Source organism: Miniopterus schreibersii (genome assembly GCF_964146895.1).
Source record: "Miniopterus schreibersii genome assembly, chromosome: 8".
NCBI classification, from domain to species: Eukaryota; Metazoa; Chordata; class Mammalia; order Chiroptera; family Miniopteridae; genus Miniopterus; species Miniopterus schreibersii.
The window spans coordinates 2,005,051-2,022,294 of NC_138109.1; the positions used below are offsets into that span (position 1 = coordinate 2,005,051).

At 60.9% G+C, this 17,244-nt stretch overlaps 1 protein-coding gene across 2 annotated transcripts in view; it reads left to right on the forward strand.

Annotated features, from left to right (window-relative positions):
• The window catches only part of AJAP1 (adherens junctions associated protein 1), a 75,469-nt gene that overhangs the window by 27,985 nt on the left and 30,240 nt on the right, over positions 1 to 17,244 (forward strand). For both annotated transcript variants that reach the window (XM_081145625.1, XM_081145626.1), the window contains exon 2: positions 4,792 to 5,597. In XM_081145625.1, coding sequence (XP_081001751.1) covers positions 4,792 to 5,597 — 806 coding nt within the window. The remainder of the gene's footprint in view (positions 1 to 4,791; positions 5,598 to 17,244) is intronic.

Genomic DNA, 17,244 nt, shown 5'->3' on the forward strand with positions numbered 1-17,244 from the left:
CTCCGGCCAGTGGGTGCAGCTGCCCCCGGGGGGGGGGGAGTGCCCCCTCAGGTGGAAGAGGTGCCTCTGTCTCCCCTCATGGACAGCGATTCTCTTTCAAGAAGGAAATAGACGGAAGGTATCGCATTGAATCTCAGCTCCCTGAATCTTACTAATTCAGAAAAGCGGCAGCCTAGAAAACCAGGTGAGACGGAACAGGAGCTCCCCATGGGGAAGCAGCGGGGGGGCGGGGGAGCTTGGTCTTCATTTGAAAGTCCAGGCTGGGACCCTGCTGGGCAGGAGCCACCCGGGCCCGGCCTTCTCAGGGTGGGGCCCTGGGCAGCTGGGAGCTCAGACAGCAGTGGGCCCAGGGGGGCCCCGACCTCCCCGCGGGCCCTGCCCTGCGCTTCCCACGTCGGGGGCGGGGCGGCCCTGCCCGGGCTTGCCCCCGGCCCCGTACTTCCCATCCGAACCAACCCACCGCTTTAGAAAGCACGACACCGGGCTCGAGGAGGAAAGCAGACCGAGCTCCCAGCCCTCGCAGTTGGCTGGTTTTTCTGCGTAATAGCCGGGTGGCGTGGAAAGGAGGGGTTTCTATGGTAACCAGTTCCAGGGCAGGATTGGTGAGGAGCCACGGGAACATCCTGCGTGAAGTTATGCGGGGCAGGCACAGGCTGGGTGCTGCCATTTCATTTCCTGGGCGATGTTTCTCCAAGTGCTGACGGGCGGCAGGTCTGCCTGGCTGCTCCCATTCAGCCTGCCTGGGGGCCCGGTGGGACCTGGTGGGGCCTGGTGGGACCTGGTGGGGCCGAAGGGACCTGGTGGGGCCTGGTGGGACCTGGTGGGGCCGAAGGGACCTGGTGGGGCCGAAGGGACCTGGTGGGGCCCGGTGGGACCTGGTGGGGCCTGGTGGGACCTGGTGGGGCCGAAGGGACCTGGTGGGGCCCGGTGGGACCTGGTGGGGCCCGGTGGGACCTGGTGGGGCCGAAGGGACCTGGTGGGGCCGAAGGGACCTGGTGGGGCCGAAGGGACCTGGTGGGGCCCGGTGGGACCTGGTGGGGCCCGGTGGGACCTGGTGGGGCCCGGTGGGACCTGGTGGGGCCGAAGGGACCTGGTGGGGCCGAAGGGACCTGGTGGGGCCGAAGGGACCTGGTGGGGCCTGGTGGGACCTGGTGGGGCCTGGTGGGACCTGGTGGGGCCGAAGGGACCTGGTGGGGCCCGGTGGGACCTGGTGGGGCCCGGTGGGACCTGGTGGGGCCCGGTGGGACCTGGTGGGGCCGAAGGGACCTGGTGGGGCCGATGGGACCTGGTGGGGCCGAAGGGACCTGGTGGGGCCGAAGGGACCTGGTGGGGCCTGGTGGGACCTGGTGGGGCCGATGGGACCTGGTGGGGCCGATGGGACCTGGTGGGGCCCGGTGGGACCTGGTGGGGCCCGGTGGGACCTGGTGGGGCCCAATGGGACCTGGTGGGGCTGATGGGACCTCGTTGGGCCCATGGGACCTGGTGGGGCCGATGGGACCTGGTGGGGCCGATGGGACCTCGTTGGGCCCATGGTACCTGGTGGGGCCGATGGGACCTGGTGGGGCCGATGGGACCTCGTTGGGCCGATGGTACCTGGTGGGGCCAATGGGACCTGGTGGGGCCTGCTGAGGTCTCGTGGGGCCTAGTGAGGTCTCGTGGGGCCTGATGTTACCTAGTGGGACCTGATAATACCGGTTGGGACCTGATAGTACCTGGTGGTCCCCAGTGGTGCCCAGTGGCGTCTGAGGAGGGCCTGTGAGAGCTGCTGGTGACCTCTGGGGCCTGGGGTGCCTCTCGGTTGCCAGCGGAGCCCTCTGGGCCGAGGCGCCCACCTGCCTGAAGCAGCATCTCACTCCCTGAGGGCCGCCTTCCACCTGAGTGTGCAGAGCTCTGGAGAAGCAGAGCCCTGACCATTCATCTCCACAGAGTCACCTGCGGCCACAGGAGCGCCCCGCGTGCGTGCAGGGGAGCTTCACGCGGCCTAAATTCCTGCGCCGGGGGGCTGCTCCCCGGGCCCCGTGGCGGGCGGCGCAGAGACTGCGCGCGGCACAGCCGGGTGCGGGGCCATTAGCATAATGAGCAGCCCCAACTTCCGCAGCAACACACGCAAACCGGGCCTCGTTATCCGGGGATTAGGCCCCTTGGTGATTAGCACCCGCGACGCCCGCTCCTTCCTCTGGGCATCTGACAACCGGCGACACCTGCACCCTCCCACGTGTCAGTGAGACGAGGGCGAGCCCTGGGGGGCCAGTGAGGAGAGGGACACACAGATACACTCACACTCAGATACACACTCAAACCTACACACAGATACACTCACACACACACACACTCAGATACACACACTTAGATACACACTCAAACCCACACACTCACACAGGTACACCCACACACACTCAGATACACACACACACACACACATACACTCACACACACACACATACACTCACTCACACACACTCAGATACACACACACACTCAGATACACTCACACAGACACACACTCACACACACTCAGATACACACACACACACAGATACACTCACACTCAGATACACACTCAAACCCACACACTCACACAAATACACATACTCAGATACACACTCAAACCCACACACACAGATACACTCACACACACACACACTCAGATACACACACTTAGATACACACTCAAACCCACACACTCACACAGGTACACTCACACACACTCAGATACACACACACACACACATACACTCACACACATACACATACACTCACTCACACACACTCAGATACACACACACACTCAGATACACTCACACAGACACACACTCACACACACTCAGATACACACACACACATACACACACACACAGATACACTCACTCACACTCAGATACACACACACACATACACTCACACTCAGATACACACTCAAACCCACACACTCACACAAATACACATACTCAGATACACACTCAAACCCACACACACAGATACACTCACACACACACACACACACTTACACACTTAGATACACACTCAAACCCACACACTCACACAGGTACACTCACACACACTCAGATACACACACACACATACACACACACACAGATACACTCACTCACACTCAGATACACAAACCCACACACACACAGGTACACACACACACACTCAGATACACACACACTCAGATACACACACAGATACTCAAACCCACACATATAGATACACTCACACACACAAATACACACACTCACATGTACTGACAAACACCAACACACTCACTGGTCGCTCACCTCACAGACCCACACAGACACCCACACGGTGGCACACAACAACACTCACACCCTCACGCTGACTCACCCTCACTCCCTGACACATCTCATGCACACGCACTGCACATTCACACACTGGCACACACACACTGGCACGCCCACATCTGCTTGCACACTCAGCCTCGTACTTGGACAGAGACCCACAGACAACCCCCCCCACAGTCCTGGGACGCTCCCGTGCACACACTCCCACCGTGACCCCCACTCGCTGGTTTATTTCCCTTTAAATAATCAGCCCCCGAGGGGAAAACAGCCGGGCTCCGGTTCCCGGGCTGCTTCTGAGCAGCTCCTCGGGCTGGCGCCTGGTGCGGGAACACCCTCGCCGCCCCCCGCAGCAGTCACTCGGTCCTGGATTCCTGTCAAGTCTCCCACTGTTGCTGGTGATGAGACTGACTTTGAATGGCGCCTGGAACGGGTTTCCAGTTATCTAAGCTGGTGGGCGGGGGCGCGGGGGCCGGATCCCCACACCCTTCCGTGTGGCTGTGCCCAAGCCCCGGATTTCACGTGACGCCCCGTGAGCGCACCTGGAAGCTCATGTTGCCCTGAGAGGGGGCCGCCACCGCCGGGCCGTGTGGGGCTGGCCCTTCCTCCGGCCGCCCCGAGCAGAGCAGGGGGCAAACGAGGGTTTCCAGGGCCCCTGCGCGGAAGGTAACCTGGGGGAAGTGCCGGTGCCAGCAGAGGCGCCTGGGCAGGGCTGGTGCGTCCCTGAGCTCTCCAGGGATCCACAGCAGGTCGCAGGTGACGGAGCGAAATCCAGAGGAGGCCAAACATAAGCAGCTTTCCCCAGTAAGACGCCGAGGCCACAGCGCCTTTAAAATGTGCATATTCCACTGAGACCCGAGCGGGGGGGAGGGCAAAGCCTCACGCTCAGGGTGTGGCGGGCCCAGGACACGCCTGGCTCTTGCCCCACGTGAAGTCCATGGGTCCACCTGCCCTGAGAGTGGACACCTGCCCCTCCAGACCTCGGCAGAAGTGGCTGCACAGTGGGGGTCACCGCCTCGGGTGGGCGGCCTCTGCGACCCTGAGCAGCGTCGCCCGGTCCTCCCTGCCATCCCTCCCCTCAGGTCCTTGCTGCCCCGGTTTTATTCTGGGCATTTTCAGCAAAGCGGGGTCTTTGGCACCGGCTTGTCAGCTGACAGCGGGGGGTGCGGGGGAGGCTTGGGACTCGGTTTCCCCTGCCTGCAGTGGACGGTGGTTACCGACCCCACCTGAGCATCGCGGCTCCTTGGGGAGACGTGACAGGTGCCCCGCGGGCGGGAACCAGCTCTCGTGAACACGTGTGGCCGGGACTGTCCCTCTAAGGACTGGCGAACAGATCTCGGAACCGGCTTTGAAGCAGAGGAATGCGCGGCCCCGTGTCCCTTTTGACGTCGGGATTAGCCGAGCGCTAAGCAGGGTGGTTCCCAGCCATGGGCGTGGGGGCAGGCGCCGCGGGGTCCCCCACTGACCTGCCCCTCTCTCTCCCACGCAGCTCCATGTCCATCCGCTGGCCGGGCTGCGCCCTGGGAAGCCACGCTTGGATCCTGATCGCCATGTTTCAGCTCGCCATGGACCTGCCCGCGTGCGAGGCCCTGGGCCCCGGCCCCGAGTTCCGGCTGCTGCCCCGCCCGTCGCCCCGGCCGCCCCGCTTGTGGAGTTTTAAGAGTGGACAGCCGGCCAGGATCCCCGCGCCCCTGTGGAGCCCCCGCCCGGCCCGCGTGGAGCGCAGTCACGGGCAGATGCTGAGTCCCCGCGCCAAACGGGCGCACAGACCCAGGGACCAGGTGGCCGCCCTGGTGCCCAAAGGGGGGCTCACCAAGCCCCCAGCTGCTGCCAAATCCAGCCCTTCCCTGGGCCCCTCCCCGCCCTCCGCGTCGCCCCCGGTGGGCAGCGCGGCCCCCTCGGACCAGCAGGCCCTGCTGCGGAGGGGACGGCGGCAGCTGCAGGAGGTCGGGCCCAACAGCTTCGACCTCCGAGGCAGCAGGCCCACCACGGAGACCGAGTTCATCGCGTGGGGGCCCACGGGGGAGGAAGAGGCCCTGGAGTCCAACACGTTTCCCCGCGGCCCCACCACAGCCTCCTACTTCCAAACACGGAAGACAACCCCGGCCACTGCCGCCACGGCCGCCACGGCCACCACGGCCACCTCCATGACACTGCAGACTAAGGGGGTCACGGCGCCCCTGGACCCCAGGCATAGGATCCCGGTTGGGCTGAGCACAACGGAGCCTTCCACCAGTCCCAGCAGAGACGGCGGCAAAGACACCAAGCCCCCGCGGATTCCGGGGGAGACCTCAGGTACGCCCCCTCTTTTCTGGTTGGGGTTCTCTTGGGGTGAGGGGTTTCCTGGGCACGTGGCTCGGGAAGGGTGCTGAGCGGTGCCGGGGGTGCTTCTTGGTGGGACTGTGTTCCCGCAGCAGACACTGGAGCAAAGGCAGAGGGTCAGGAGCTGGTGCGGGGCCTCTGGGAGGGCTGGGTGCCCTGTGGGCGAACCCGCCCACGCGCGTGTGCTGGCGGGTATGGGTGTGCTCGAGGGGGGGGAGGGGCCCAGAGCGGGCGCTGCGCCTGCTGTGCTGCGTGAGGGGCCATGGGCCCTGCCCGGCCAGGGCGACGCCGTCGGGAACGCGGAGCTTCCTGCCCGGGGGCCAGCTCGGGGGCAGGGCGTGGGCGCATCTGATGAAGTCGGGGGCCACGTGGAGTCTTCGGACACCTTCACGGGCGTGGCTCTGTGGGTGGCCACTGCCAGGCGCGCCGGGAATGAGGACTCGCCTTGGACGGAAGGGGAGATGGGGGCCGGGCCGGAGGAAGAGCCCCCTGGGGTGCTGGCTGAGGCTCTGCAGGTGGGCTCAGGCTGGGGACGGCCGTGTCCTCGGAGGTGTTTGGGGGACGAAGGTTGGTACCAAGGGCTTTGGTTCTTCCGCCTCTGTGTCTCCGCTGCCCCACGCCGCGACGGGCCAAGGGGAGTGCAGAGGAGGGGCCTCCAGCGTCCGGTCTCTGAACAAGCTGTGGCCCATTCCCCAGTGTGACGCGAGTTCATAGGTCGGACCTGTGCGTGCGACAAGCAGCCACATTTGCTAACTTCGGAAAAGGGGGGTGCAGTTCCCAGGGCATGAGCACCAGCATCCTCGTCCAGCCCCGGTTTGCTCCTGCGCTTCCTAAGGTTTTGAGGCTCCGCTGGCCCCTGGTGGGTGGTCTTCAGAACTCAGGGGGAAGGAGAGGATTTCCCCTCGGGGCCCACCCACAGCACCCGGGCCAGTTCCCTTTGCACTCGGCCCCCGCCCTAGTCTCCGCATCCCGGCTGGCAGGCAGGCAGGCAGGCCGTGGCCACTGGTTGGACAGGTTTCTGAAGAGTGCGTGGTTTTTGTTCCGTGGCCTACTTTCTCCCGTCACCAGGACAAGAGAGCCGTGTTTTTCCTTCTGAGCTGCTCTTCCCTAGAGAGCCGCGTAACCATGAAAGCGAAACCTGGCTCCGTCTGTGCCAGGGCCGGGCGGGAGCTCGGGCGCGTGGCGGGAGCGGGTCTGCAGGGCTGGCCCGGGCCGACCCCGCGGAGCCCCCTTCTGGAACGCGTGGCCCCTCGGGCCTGCCACTCCTCATCTCTGCCGGGCGCCCAGAGCAGTCTGCGAAGCCTTCGTTTTTACCCCAATAAGCTCAAGCCGTCGTGGTGATGGAATTGAGTGCTGCCCCCCGTTACTGTCCCCCTCGGCACAGGTCACGTACCACGCAGACGTGGCTGAGAAAACAAGCTCCCATTTATTCCCGATTACCTCTGTTATTACTAAAGTTAACCGCCGGGGACAGCATTATAAGGCCACGGAAATTAATTCCCAGTGCACCGGATGCCGCTAATCCAACTCGACAGATGCTTATCTTGGAAGAGATGTATGGTTCCTCATAATATAATCTGGGGTGAGATTAATTTGTTTAGCAAAACAGATTTAAAGGGGGGGTAAATATGTGTGTTTGGATACAGAGAGATGCTAATTCTGGGAAGTGACGCTGGAGGCTGAGAAGGGACAGCCAGCGGTCTCTCAGCTTCCAGGCCGAGGCGAGGAAAGACAGGAAATCCTGGGACAATTCCTCTAACCAGGGAACCATCCAAGGCCAGCTGGTCCCACCTAAGTGACAGAAGCTGCCGGGGCACGAGAGCCCAAGTGGGCATGCCGGGCCGGGAGTCCACGTTGCCTCGGCAATGGTCAGATGCAGACCCAGGCCCCTCCCTCTTTGTGGAGCGTGACTGCTACTCACACATCTCAGGCAGAATTCAAGGTGCAAGGGGGTCTGGGGACTGTGCCCGAGTGGTCAGCAGCATGTGAATCTGGGCTCTACCGCGTGTAGCTGTGTGACCCCGGGAAGGTTCTCATCTCTCTCTGCTTCATCAGCAAAATTAAATAAACGCCTCTCCTAAATGGTTGCTGTGAGGATTCCGTGAATGAATCGAGTTTAAAACATTGTGCCTGGCACCTAAGAGCCTCCGTAGACACCAGTTGTTTTTATATCCAGCAAGAGTGACTCAGAGAGGAGCATTGCAGGTGTCGAGGGCAACCAGGCTGCCAGGGATGTGGGAGTCTTGTCATCTCAGCACTCCCATCTGTGCTCATGCGCTGCCAGGGCCACCCCAAAGTCTAGAATTCAGGTTTTAGGAAGTGACGGAGAGAATTCGTGAAGTCAGTTTTGCTGTCCAGAGACGGATGTTTGGAACCAGGTTTTGGGAGTTGTACATTGTATTTTTGGGAGATGTTGAGAAGGGGCATGTTACGTTTCCCTGTCTGTCTGTGGCACAGGCATTGGTGGGCATAGAAGGGGGAGGGGCCTGGTGATGTGGGGCACTCTGCAGTCCCTCAGGAGCTAACATTACATGGAATAATGATTGGGATTGTCAAAGGAACCCCTTTGCAAGATCCCTCAGTAAGGGAAGTGAATTGGGACTCCCTCCTCGTTTCAGTGTAGTGCTTAAAATGCCACTGCCTCCCTTCACATCCCTGACATCATCCTCTAATAGCTGTGTGAACTCGGGCAGCTTGCTTGTCCTCTGTGTGCCTCAGTGGAAATTACAGAATCAACCATCTCATAATGTCTTAAAGATTAAATGACACAGTACCTGCCAAGTGCTCTGTGGTCGGAACGTAACAGCTGCTCAGTACATGTTTGCTTCTATTGCTAAGATAATGATGATATGGTGGTGATGGTGCAAGTGATGATGGTGGTGGCAATGGTAGTAATGATGACGATGAAGATATTGGTGATGATGGTGACGGATAGGATGATGGTGATGATGGTGATGGTGGTGGTGATGGTGGTGATGGTGGTGGTGGTGACAATGGTGATGAGGATGACAGTAATGGAGATGATGATGTTGATGGAGATGGTGATGGTGATGATGACGGTGGTGATGGTGATGATGGTGGTGATGGTGGTGGAGATGGTGATGGTGATGATGGTGGCGATGATGACGATGATGGTGGTGATGATGATGGTGGTGATGGTGGTGATGGTGATGATGGTGGTGATGGTGGCGGTGGTGGTGGTGATGGTGATGATGGTAGTGATGGTGGTAGTGATGGTGATGATGGTTGTGATGGTGGTGATGATGGTGATGATGATGGTGATAGTGATGGTGATGATGGTGGTGATGGTGATGATGATGATGATGACAATGGTGATGAGGATGACAGTAATGGAGATGATGTTGATGGAGATGGTGATGATGGTGATGGTGATGATGATGGTGATGATGATGATAGTGACAGTTATTATCTTTGTGATGATTTGCTGCTCCACTTGCTGCTTTATTTTGGAGTCATTTGATGAGATTCCATGCCCTCGCCCCGACCTTGATGCTTCATGCAGAGGTATGGATGACACTAGCGAGGAACTGCCGGAGATGGAAAATCACCTAGCACAGGTTCTCCAGGGCGCTGAGCTCCAGCCTCACACTGTGCTGGCAGAGGGTGAGTGTCAGATGGGTTAGAAGTTCACTTGAGGTTGAGAGAGGAGGGCTCCCCAGAGTGAAGCACCCTCCTTCTGTGACAGCTCCCTTGCTGGTCATGTTCTGAGTCTGGAATCATAAAGTCTCCTGGGAAAAAAAAAGAAAATCATTTCCTGGGCTTTAATCTGAAAACTTGTAAAGGGAGCTGTCGGCAATTCAAGCCAGCTCATTTCCATGGCTGCATTTGCCCCACTGCGGGATCTCCTGGGCCATGGGTGGTTGGGGTACAGCGAGTGCTCGGGAAAGGTTTCCTAGCTGTGATGTTCTCAGACCCTGCCTGCTGGCACCTGGGCCCCGAGACTCTCCTACCTGCTCAGACATATCTGGCACTTTCCTCAGCTGTCCATGTTCACAGCTGTAGGACAGCTGTGCACCACCAAGGAGGGGCTATGGAGCCCTGTAGGTCTCTACTATCATCCAGGGTTTGCTCCATTAAGGATCAGTCATGCACTTGTGACACCCAGGAACTGAAGGATGCTGTGGCTCAGATGTCCCCTCAGTCCTGCCTGTCCATTTTTACACTGTAACTCACTCATGAGTTTCCAAGGATGATTTCCAGGTTGCTTTGTCTTTGTCACCAGGGGGCCTCTAGTGTCCTTTAGTTGAGTCCCTCTGTAAGCAGGAGGGACAGGCTGGTGTCCTCTCCTCTTTCTCGCTCCAGTGGTCACCTGACCTAGACAGTGGAACAAACTCGGGAGCAGGTCTCATGATGACAAAACATTTCTTAAGCCTCAGGATTGGGTTGGGAGGGAGAGAAGGGCCCCTCCTGCTGTGCTTCAAGCAAACACGGTGGTTTAAATGCTGAGCCCCTCTTTATTAATTTGCTGGGAGTTGGCTACCAGGGAAGGGAATCTGTCCTTGATGTAAGGATATTTGAAGCAAATGACTCACGAACTTCCGAAGCTTTGAGCGGCTCCGTTGGGATAAGCGCGTCCACGCACACAGGCACGTGGGGCTCTGGGAAACATCCCACACTCTGCTAGCGCAGGGCTGGCCCTGAGGGTCTTACCCGGGCCTTTGCCAGTGGATGCCCCGTGGCACCTCCTGCCAGCTGTGGTTTCCGCAGGGCTCTGTCGCGGTCATGGGCGGGATCGCCATTTCTGCCCACAGCCCTCGGCCCGCCTGGCCTCCCAGGGCGCCCTCTCTTCTGCTGAGCAAAGCCGTGCTCACAGCCAATGGGCAAATGAGCTCCGACTCATTAGAGCGGCCTCGATTCTTCTGCTGATGACTCTATCTGGCTTCCTCTCATTTCCTTTCCACAAGCTGCCTGCGCCAACTTATTGCATTTACTGCTTCTGAAGCGTCTGTGTTCCCCCCAGGGCCTCATCTGCCGTCTAAGAGCAGCGAGGGACCGGAAGTGTCTCTAATTCCTGCAGATAGATCCCCGGCGCCTGTCTAGGGCGCTTTCCACCTGAGAGCCGCCTCGCCCCACTCCCTGGGCCCCTTCCTCCGCCAGGCCCTCGAGGTGACAGGAAGAGGCCGGGATGACACCCCCTCCACCTGGAATCCGTCCCTCCCGGGTGACGGGCTGGGGTGCAGGGGACGCACCCCTGCAGAGCGAGTCTGCCTCACACCCCACCCGTCACTAAGTAGCGGATTGACCCGTTGGCTGTACCAGGCACTGAATTTATGGTTTTCATCCACTCACGGGGGAATGACTCTAAGCGCTGAGATCAAATATTGGACAGAACATCATTTTTGGAATTTGTGCCTGACTGTGCTAAGAGGCCCGGTTATGGAATTCCTGGCTCCCGGATCCCCTGTGCAGCCAACCGTCGGCTCTGTGCTTAGCTGGCTTTAGGAGCCGCGTCTCCGGGTGCAGGAGGGAAGGGGAACCGGCCTGTTTTTCAAAGAGGTTAAACATCTGTTTGGGGAAGTGAGACAGGTAAAGACACGGGCTCATATGAGGAGGGAATGGCAGGTAAGGCCTGGAAGAGAAATGTCACAAAGCCACGCTTAGGTGGTGGAGTAACTGCTATCCTGGAAATGCGGGTCCGCCGGGGAGGGGCTGTCCAGGCAGGAAGGGCGGTCAGGTTTCTGGAAGCCTGGATGCGGCCAAGTCCTGAGGGGTGGGGAGGCTGCCCAGGCCACAGAAGACTGTGGACAGGATGGGGGTGGGGGAGGTGGTGAGTGGGGGAGAGGCCAGAGCTCTGGTCAGTCCAGACGCCTGGAGGGCAGAGGGAGCCCGCAGACCACCCCCAGGACTCAGCCTCCTGGCCTTCGGAACAGATGCTGAGGAGGAAACCCTGAGACCCTCCTCCGGCTCTGGAGTGACTTGGGAACACGCAGGCCTGCGCTCCTTCTGCAGACAGCTAGAGAACTGGCCTCGGCTCCCTCCCCTTCCTGCTGGTCATCAGTGGACAGGGAAGGCCGGAGACCTCGGCCCCTTCCCTCCCTCCCTCCCTCCCTCCCTCCCTCCCTCCCTCCCTCCCTCCCTCCCTCCCTCCCTCCCTCCCTCCCTCCCTCCCTCCCTCCCTCCCGGCTCTACTTTGTCGTCTTGGGGCCAGTGGGGCAGACAGCTGTGGCCTGGATTCCAGGGCTGCCATATGAGGTGAGAAGAGGCCCCTGAGCTGGGCGAGCCCCTCCCTTGCCCTTGCCCAGGAGTATAACTTGCAAGGGTCCCAGGAGAGTGGTAGAAGTGGCGGCCTCACCTCGGCTGCAGGTGGGTTCCGAGTGAAGCCACAGCGCCACCCACTGTCCCGGCCGAGCCCCGGAGACTCGGCCCAGATCATGGCAGCCACATGGCTCATGTGCCATATGGTCAGACCGGCCTCGGGGCTTTGCTTTCAACATGAGTCTCCGCCTCAAAGTCTGTTACCAGGAACTGAGGATCAGCAAAACAGAGGAGTACGTTTCCCTTTCCGGAAGGTTCTTTCAGCAGCAGGTTCAGAATCTCCCCCCTGAGGCCCACAGGGAGGGGCCATGTGGCCACTGAGCAGATGCCTGCAAGGAGAGCACCTGCCTTGACCCAGACCTCACCCGGACCTCCCGCCACACTGACCGTGGGCGTGGCCTTGGCTCTGCCACGTGACCGGGGGTGGCTTCTCCGCTTACCTCTCAAGGTCATTCCCAGACTTGGCTCCGTTCACCCAGGTGGAGAGCTGAGCTCACAGTGTGCTGGGGGGCACCGATCGACTCGGATGGCCTGTGAACCCCTCACCTTGCGGCTGAGCTGGGGTCACCTCGAGGCTGCTCTGGGGGGCTGGGGAGACTTGTGCTGGGAACGCGTCTTCCCTCCTGCAGCACCCTCCCCTGAAGAAATTAGGGCTAGGACGCAGACACAGCAGGCGTCTGGACCCCAGACCCTGCGCCCAAACCACGGGCAGTGGGCAGCTGCCTGTCTCAGCAGGATGCGGAGACTCTGCTCAGCGGTGGCTGCCACCATGGGGTGAGGCTGGGCACTTGTTTCCAAGGCTGAGGAGGCCGTGAGCCACGAGAAACCAGACCAGCCGTCCTCCTGCCTCTGAGGTCTCAGGGGGCTTTGAGGACCAGCCAGGGCCCCAGGAAGCTCAAGCTTCCAGCTTGGCCACTCCGCTGCTTCTCAATGGAGAACAGAGACTCTCGTCCACCCTGCCCTTGCCCCAAAGGTCCACGGGGCAGGTGCCAGGGGCAAGAGCCAGGACTGGGAAGGGGGAGACAGGGAGGTTTATTTCTTAAGGTACCTCAAGTTCTCAGGCACCCCGTCCTGGCCATGTCTCCAACTGTTGGTCCCCCTACCCCCCCAGTTTGTCCTTCAGACCCCCGATCACCATCAGGGCACAAAGTCCCCGTTCAGGTCCCTGTCTGGCTCCTGAACCGAGAACCTGGCAGCCTGGAGGGGGGAGGGAGAGGAGACCCCAGGATGGCTTCCCAGAGGCCAGGCTCAGGCTCCTCTCCCAGCTGGACTGGCATCTCCCGTCCCCCACACCCGCCTCTCCTGGGTGCCCAAACCTCTAAGAGCCTCGGGACACTGTGCCTGGTCTCCTGGCGTTGACCATGGCCTCTCTATGTTATCGCTACTTGTCTGGCCGCCCACCCCAACCAATACCAATTACAGCAAATGCCACCTGAGTGCCCAGCACTCCCTGTGGGTGACCCCCAGCCTGGGAACTCTGAGGGGCAATGCAAACCTCAGGCCCCAGGTCCCGCACCCCCTGCGCCCCGCTCCTGGCTCAGCGCCCGGCCCACAGGCGGCTCCACATCCCTTTTCTGAACAGTGTACAAAACGCAGCCTCCGGGCCCAGGACGCCGAGGGCCTGGCTCGCGGGGCGAGGGTCCAAGCAGACCCTTAGGTCCTTAGACAGGAGAGGAAATGAGAACAAGGAGCGGAGTGCGGCCGTCCTGTGCTTTTAAAAGTGACCGCAGCCCGGACTGAGGGCAGAGACTTCCTCCCACCCCGGCCTGGACGCCAGGCCGCGTCCTCCCGCGTCCCGCCGCGCACCTGGGCCAACGCGGGAGCGACCCCAGGGCTCCAGGTGAGCAGAGCCGGAGTGTTGGGGGAAAGAAGGGAGCCGCCCCGCTTGCTGCCGCCCTCGGGCTCCAGGCAGCAGGGGTGGGGCGCGGGGTGCGCACAGCAGCCTGCCTGGGGGGATCCCCGTCAGGAGGCCTGGGACCCGGAGTCCAGGGCATCTCCAGTGCAGCAGGCAGGGCGGAGCTGTGCCGGGCCCCTGCCCTGGAGCCTCGGATGGCGGCAGGTGGGCAGGCTGGCGCGGGTGGGGTAAGGATGGGGCGGCCCCTCACTCAGAGGCTGGGTGGAGCCTCACCCCTCCTCTGATCCTCGGGGTCACTCCTGCCCGAGAAGTTGAGCTCGGGTCACATCCTGTCCCCAGGCCCCCTTGTGTCTGGCCCAGGGCCGTGCAACGTGACCACCGCTCACGGAGGGCCTGTGTCCTGAACAGGAAGCCCTTGTTGGACACCTGCCTCCCCTGGTGATAGGTGTCAGTGGCTGACCCAGGACTCACGTCCAGGTCCCCTGAGCTATCTGTGGCCTGAAGTGTCACCCTCAGGCAGATTCCCCTGTGAGCCGGCCCCAGGGCCCTCCTGTACTTTGAAATTCTTCCATTAAAGCAGATGTCGGGTGGAGCTGAGGTGGGCAGGTTTTCTAAGGTGGGAGGAGCCGTTGCCATTGGGACATGGTGACACGTGTGCTGGGGGTTCATTGCTGCTGACAGGTCATGCAAGGCCTTGAGGGGGAGGGAGCAGACCGCATTTCTCAAAGTCACGTGACCACAGAACCCCAAATTTGGAGGCTCTACCAGGATGGGTTCCACGGAGCACGCTCTTTGGGAAATGCCTTCCCAGTGTCTCTGTGGTCCACGGTGGCCTTCAGGGTCGACCACATCACCCGTGAGCTTAGTCAGCACCAACAGGGCATCAGGTGCCAAGACCAGCTCTTTATAGGGCTCAGAGCAGGGTTGGCCAACTGTGGCCCCTGGGTGGAATCCGGCCCTCCTCCTGCTTTTGTAAATAAAGTTTTATTGGAACACCGCCTCATTCATTCATTCATTCATTCATTCATTCATATGGTGTCTGTGGCTCCTCTCTTGCCTTAATGGCACAGTTGAGTAGTTGCAACACAGACCTACGACCCACAAAACAAAAATATGTACTTTTCAGCCCTTTATGGAAGATGCTTGCCATCCTCTGGAGTGGAGCCACCCCCCAAAGTGGACCCCCAATCAGAAAGGTGGAGGCACTGGGCTTGCACGCAGACACCCCTCCTTGGGGAACGGTGACGGTGGGGCTTAGTGAGGTCGCCGTGGGGTGGGTGAGGAAGAGAAGGACCGGGCGGTGTGCTGGGCAGAGCAGACTGTGACATGTGTCGATCATGTATGTGATCATTTTTGGGGAGACAAAGTTCACCCCAGCACCCACCAAATGCTGCGCTTCGCTCTTTTCTCTGGGGGAGACACAGTGTCAGCAGAGGGCCTGTGGGGCCCCAGGAGCAAGGCCCTGAGGAGGGAAGGGGCTGTTCACCGGCGAGATGTTTCTGGAACTTTCCCTTCGCCACAGGTGGGATTTTCCATGCGCAGTTAGAGGAGGGGGAGGAAGAGCGGCACCTGCTGCCGCCGGGAGTTGGGTTTTGCCATCCCCTGCGGCTTCGGGGTGGAATGACCGACACGGGGAGAGAAGCCCAGGCCGCGCACTCGCAGCTGCTCCCGCAGCCGGGTTCACCTGCGGCTCCTCGGCGGGGCCTGTGAGGACTTGGGGGACCACGGGAAAGCCCTTCCCGTTCGCCTAACTTTCCAAAGTTTAAAGAAAAGCAGAAACACCGGCCAGGCACCTCCGGCTGGACTTGTTCACGCGGAGGGATTCCTGGAAGGTCTGCGGCGACCCCACTAACACTAACCCAGGTAACGCGCACCTTCCAGGCGGCGCTCTGGAGGTGGCACCACGGGTCCCCAGGCCGCCTTCAGGCCAGAACTCAGGGGAGCACGCGTCCTCACAGGCAGAAAACAGTCGCTTCTGTCCTCTGGCACTGAGCCCACACCTGCTGGACAGGGACAGTCTTGTCCCCCAGGGAGACAAGCGTTTCTGGAGCACCTGTCAGGCCCGGCTGGGAGTTGGGCAACTCCAAGGTGCATGAGAGGCTCTGGGTGACACTGGACACGGCCCCTGCCCCCTCCACGCTGAGCGCGGAGCCCTTCTCATCACTGTGAGGCTGGATCAAACTCCGCCTGCAGCCTCCTTTCTTCCAAAGCAGAAAGTGTGTCGCTACTCCCTCGGGCATCTCCTCTTAGGTTCAACTCCCCACGTTAACAGGAGATGACAAATGCTCCTACCGTGGGAATGCTTCATTTTCGGTCTTTTCAAGTGTCGAAGAGCCGAGATTCACTCAGACGCCTTCCAAACGCTGGCTCTCTGGACAGACAGGCCCCCTCTTGGCACCCCCTAAATGCCCCCAAGGAGCTACGGAAAATGCGGGATGTCAAAGCATACTATGGCACACTTTAAATATGTATGTTTTAAGTTGGCATTATACTTAAATAAAGCTGAGGGGAGCAGAAAAGTCAGGACGAGAGAGGCTAGCTGGGGGCCGTGGGGCGCCGTGGCTGCAGGGGAGAGTGCCCATCCCGCCATCATCTGAGGTCGGAGCTGCAGGGACACAGCTTGAGGAGGAGGGAGAGGCAGTTGCTGTCAGGGTCCAGGGTCCGAAAGCTCAGCAGGTGCCATGGAAGCCACGCAGAGCAAGCTCAGCGTGACGCGGGTCCACGGCGCTTGGAGGGGCCGGCAGCGGGGCTCGCAGCCCTCCCAGGGCGCAGGTGGAGATGCGCACAGAGCCTGCGCCGTGCCTGGCGGTTTCCAGAGAAAAGCTGCTGGGGGACCACCCTCCCCCGTCCCGTCCTGGAAGGCTGGGGCTCTCCCTGAACCCCACCTGGAGGGGCCTCCGTCCAGGACTGTCACCTGCCCTGCTCCCGCCCATGCGGCCCATCCCCTAAGACCCCCTCCCTGGGGGCCAGGGGGCCCCTCCTAATCTGCACCATGGCAGCGACGGAGGGGGGAAGGGTCACCTGTCACCATCCCCCAGTGTCTCTGAGCCCCCAGAGCCCTCTGGGTGGCAGTGGGATGTGCCTTCCGGGCTGAGAGGCTCGTTGGTGGGCAGATGTAAACGTGGCTTCCCCCGGGGGGCCAGTGTCACCCATTTCCACAGGCCTCCGAGGGGATAAGCCTTTCAGCCAGACACCCCCCCAGTAGAGAGCCTGTAACTGTGTCTCCCTGCCTTCCCCAGGGAGCCTGAAAAGGAAGCTGGGTGGCGGGCGTAGGACCCTCGGGGTCTGAGTGCACTGAGGGGGCCCTCCCGGGCCAGGGGACCCTAGCGCCTTCTCCTCCTAGGACCTTTCATTGCTGCAGTGTCCCATGGGCCAACCTGGGCAAATGGCAGGGCTTGGGCTCCTCAGGGGGCCCCTCAGAATCGCGCTGTGCTTCACACGGCCTCCTCAGTGCTGGCTGTCCCCTGAGTGGGAGCGTCACCCCGGCCC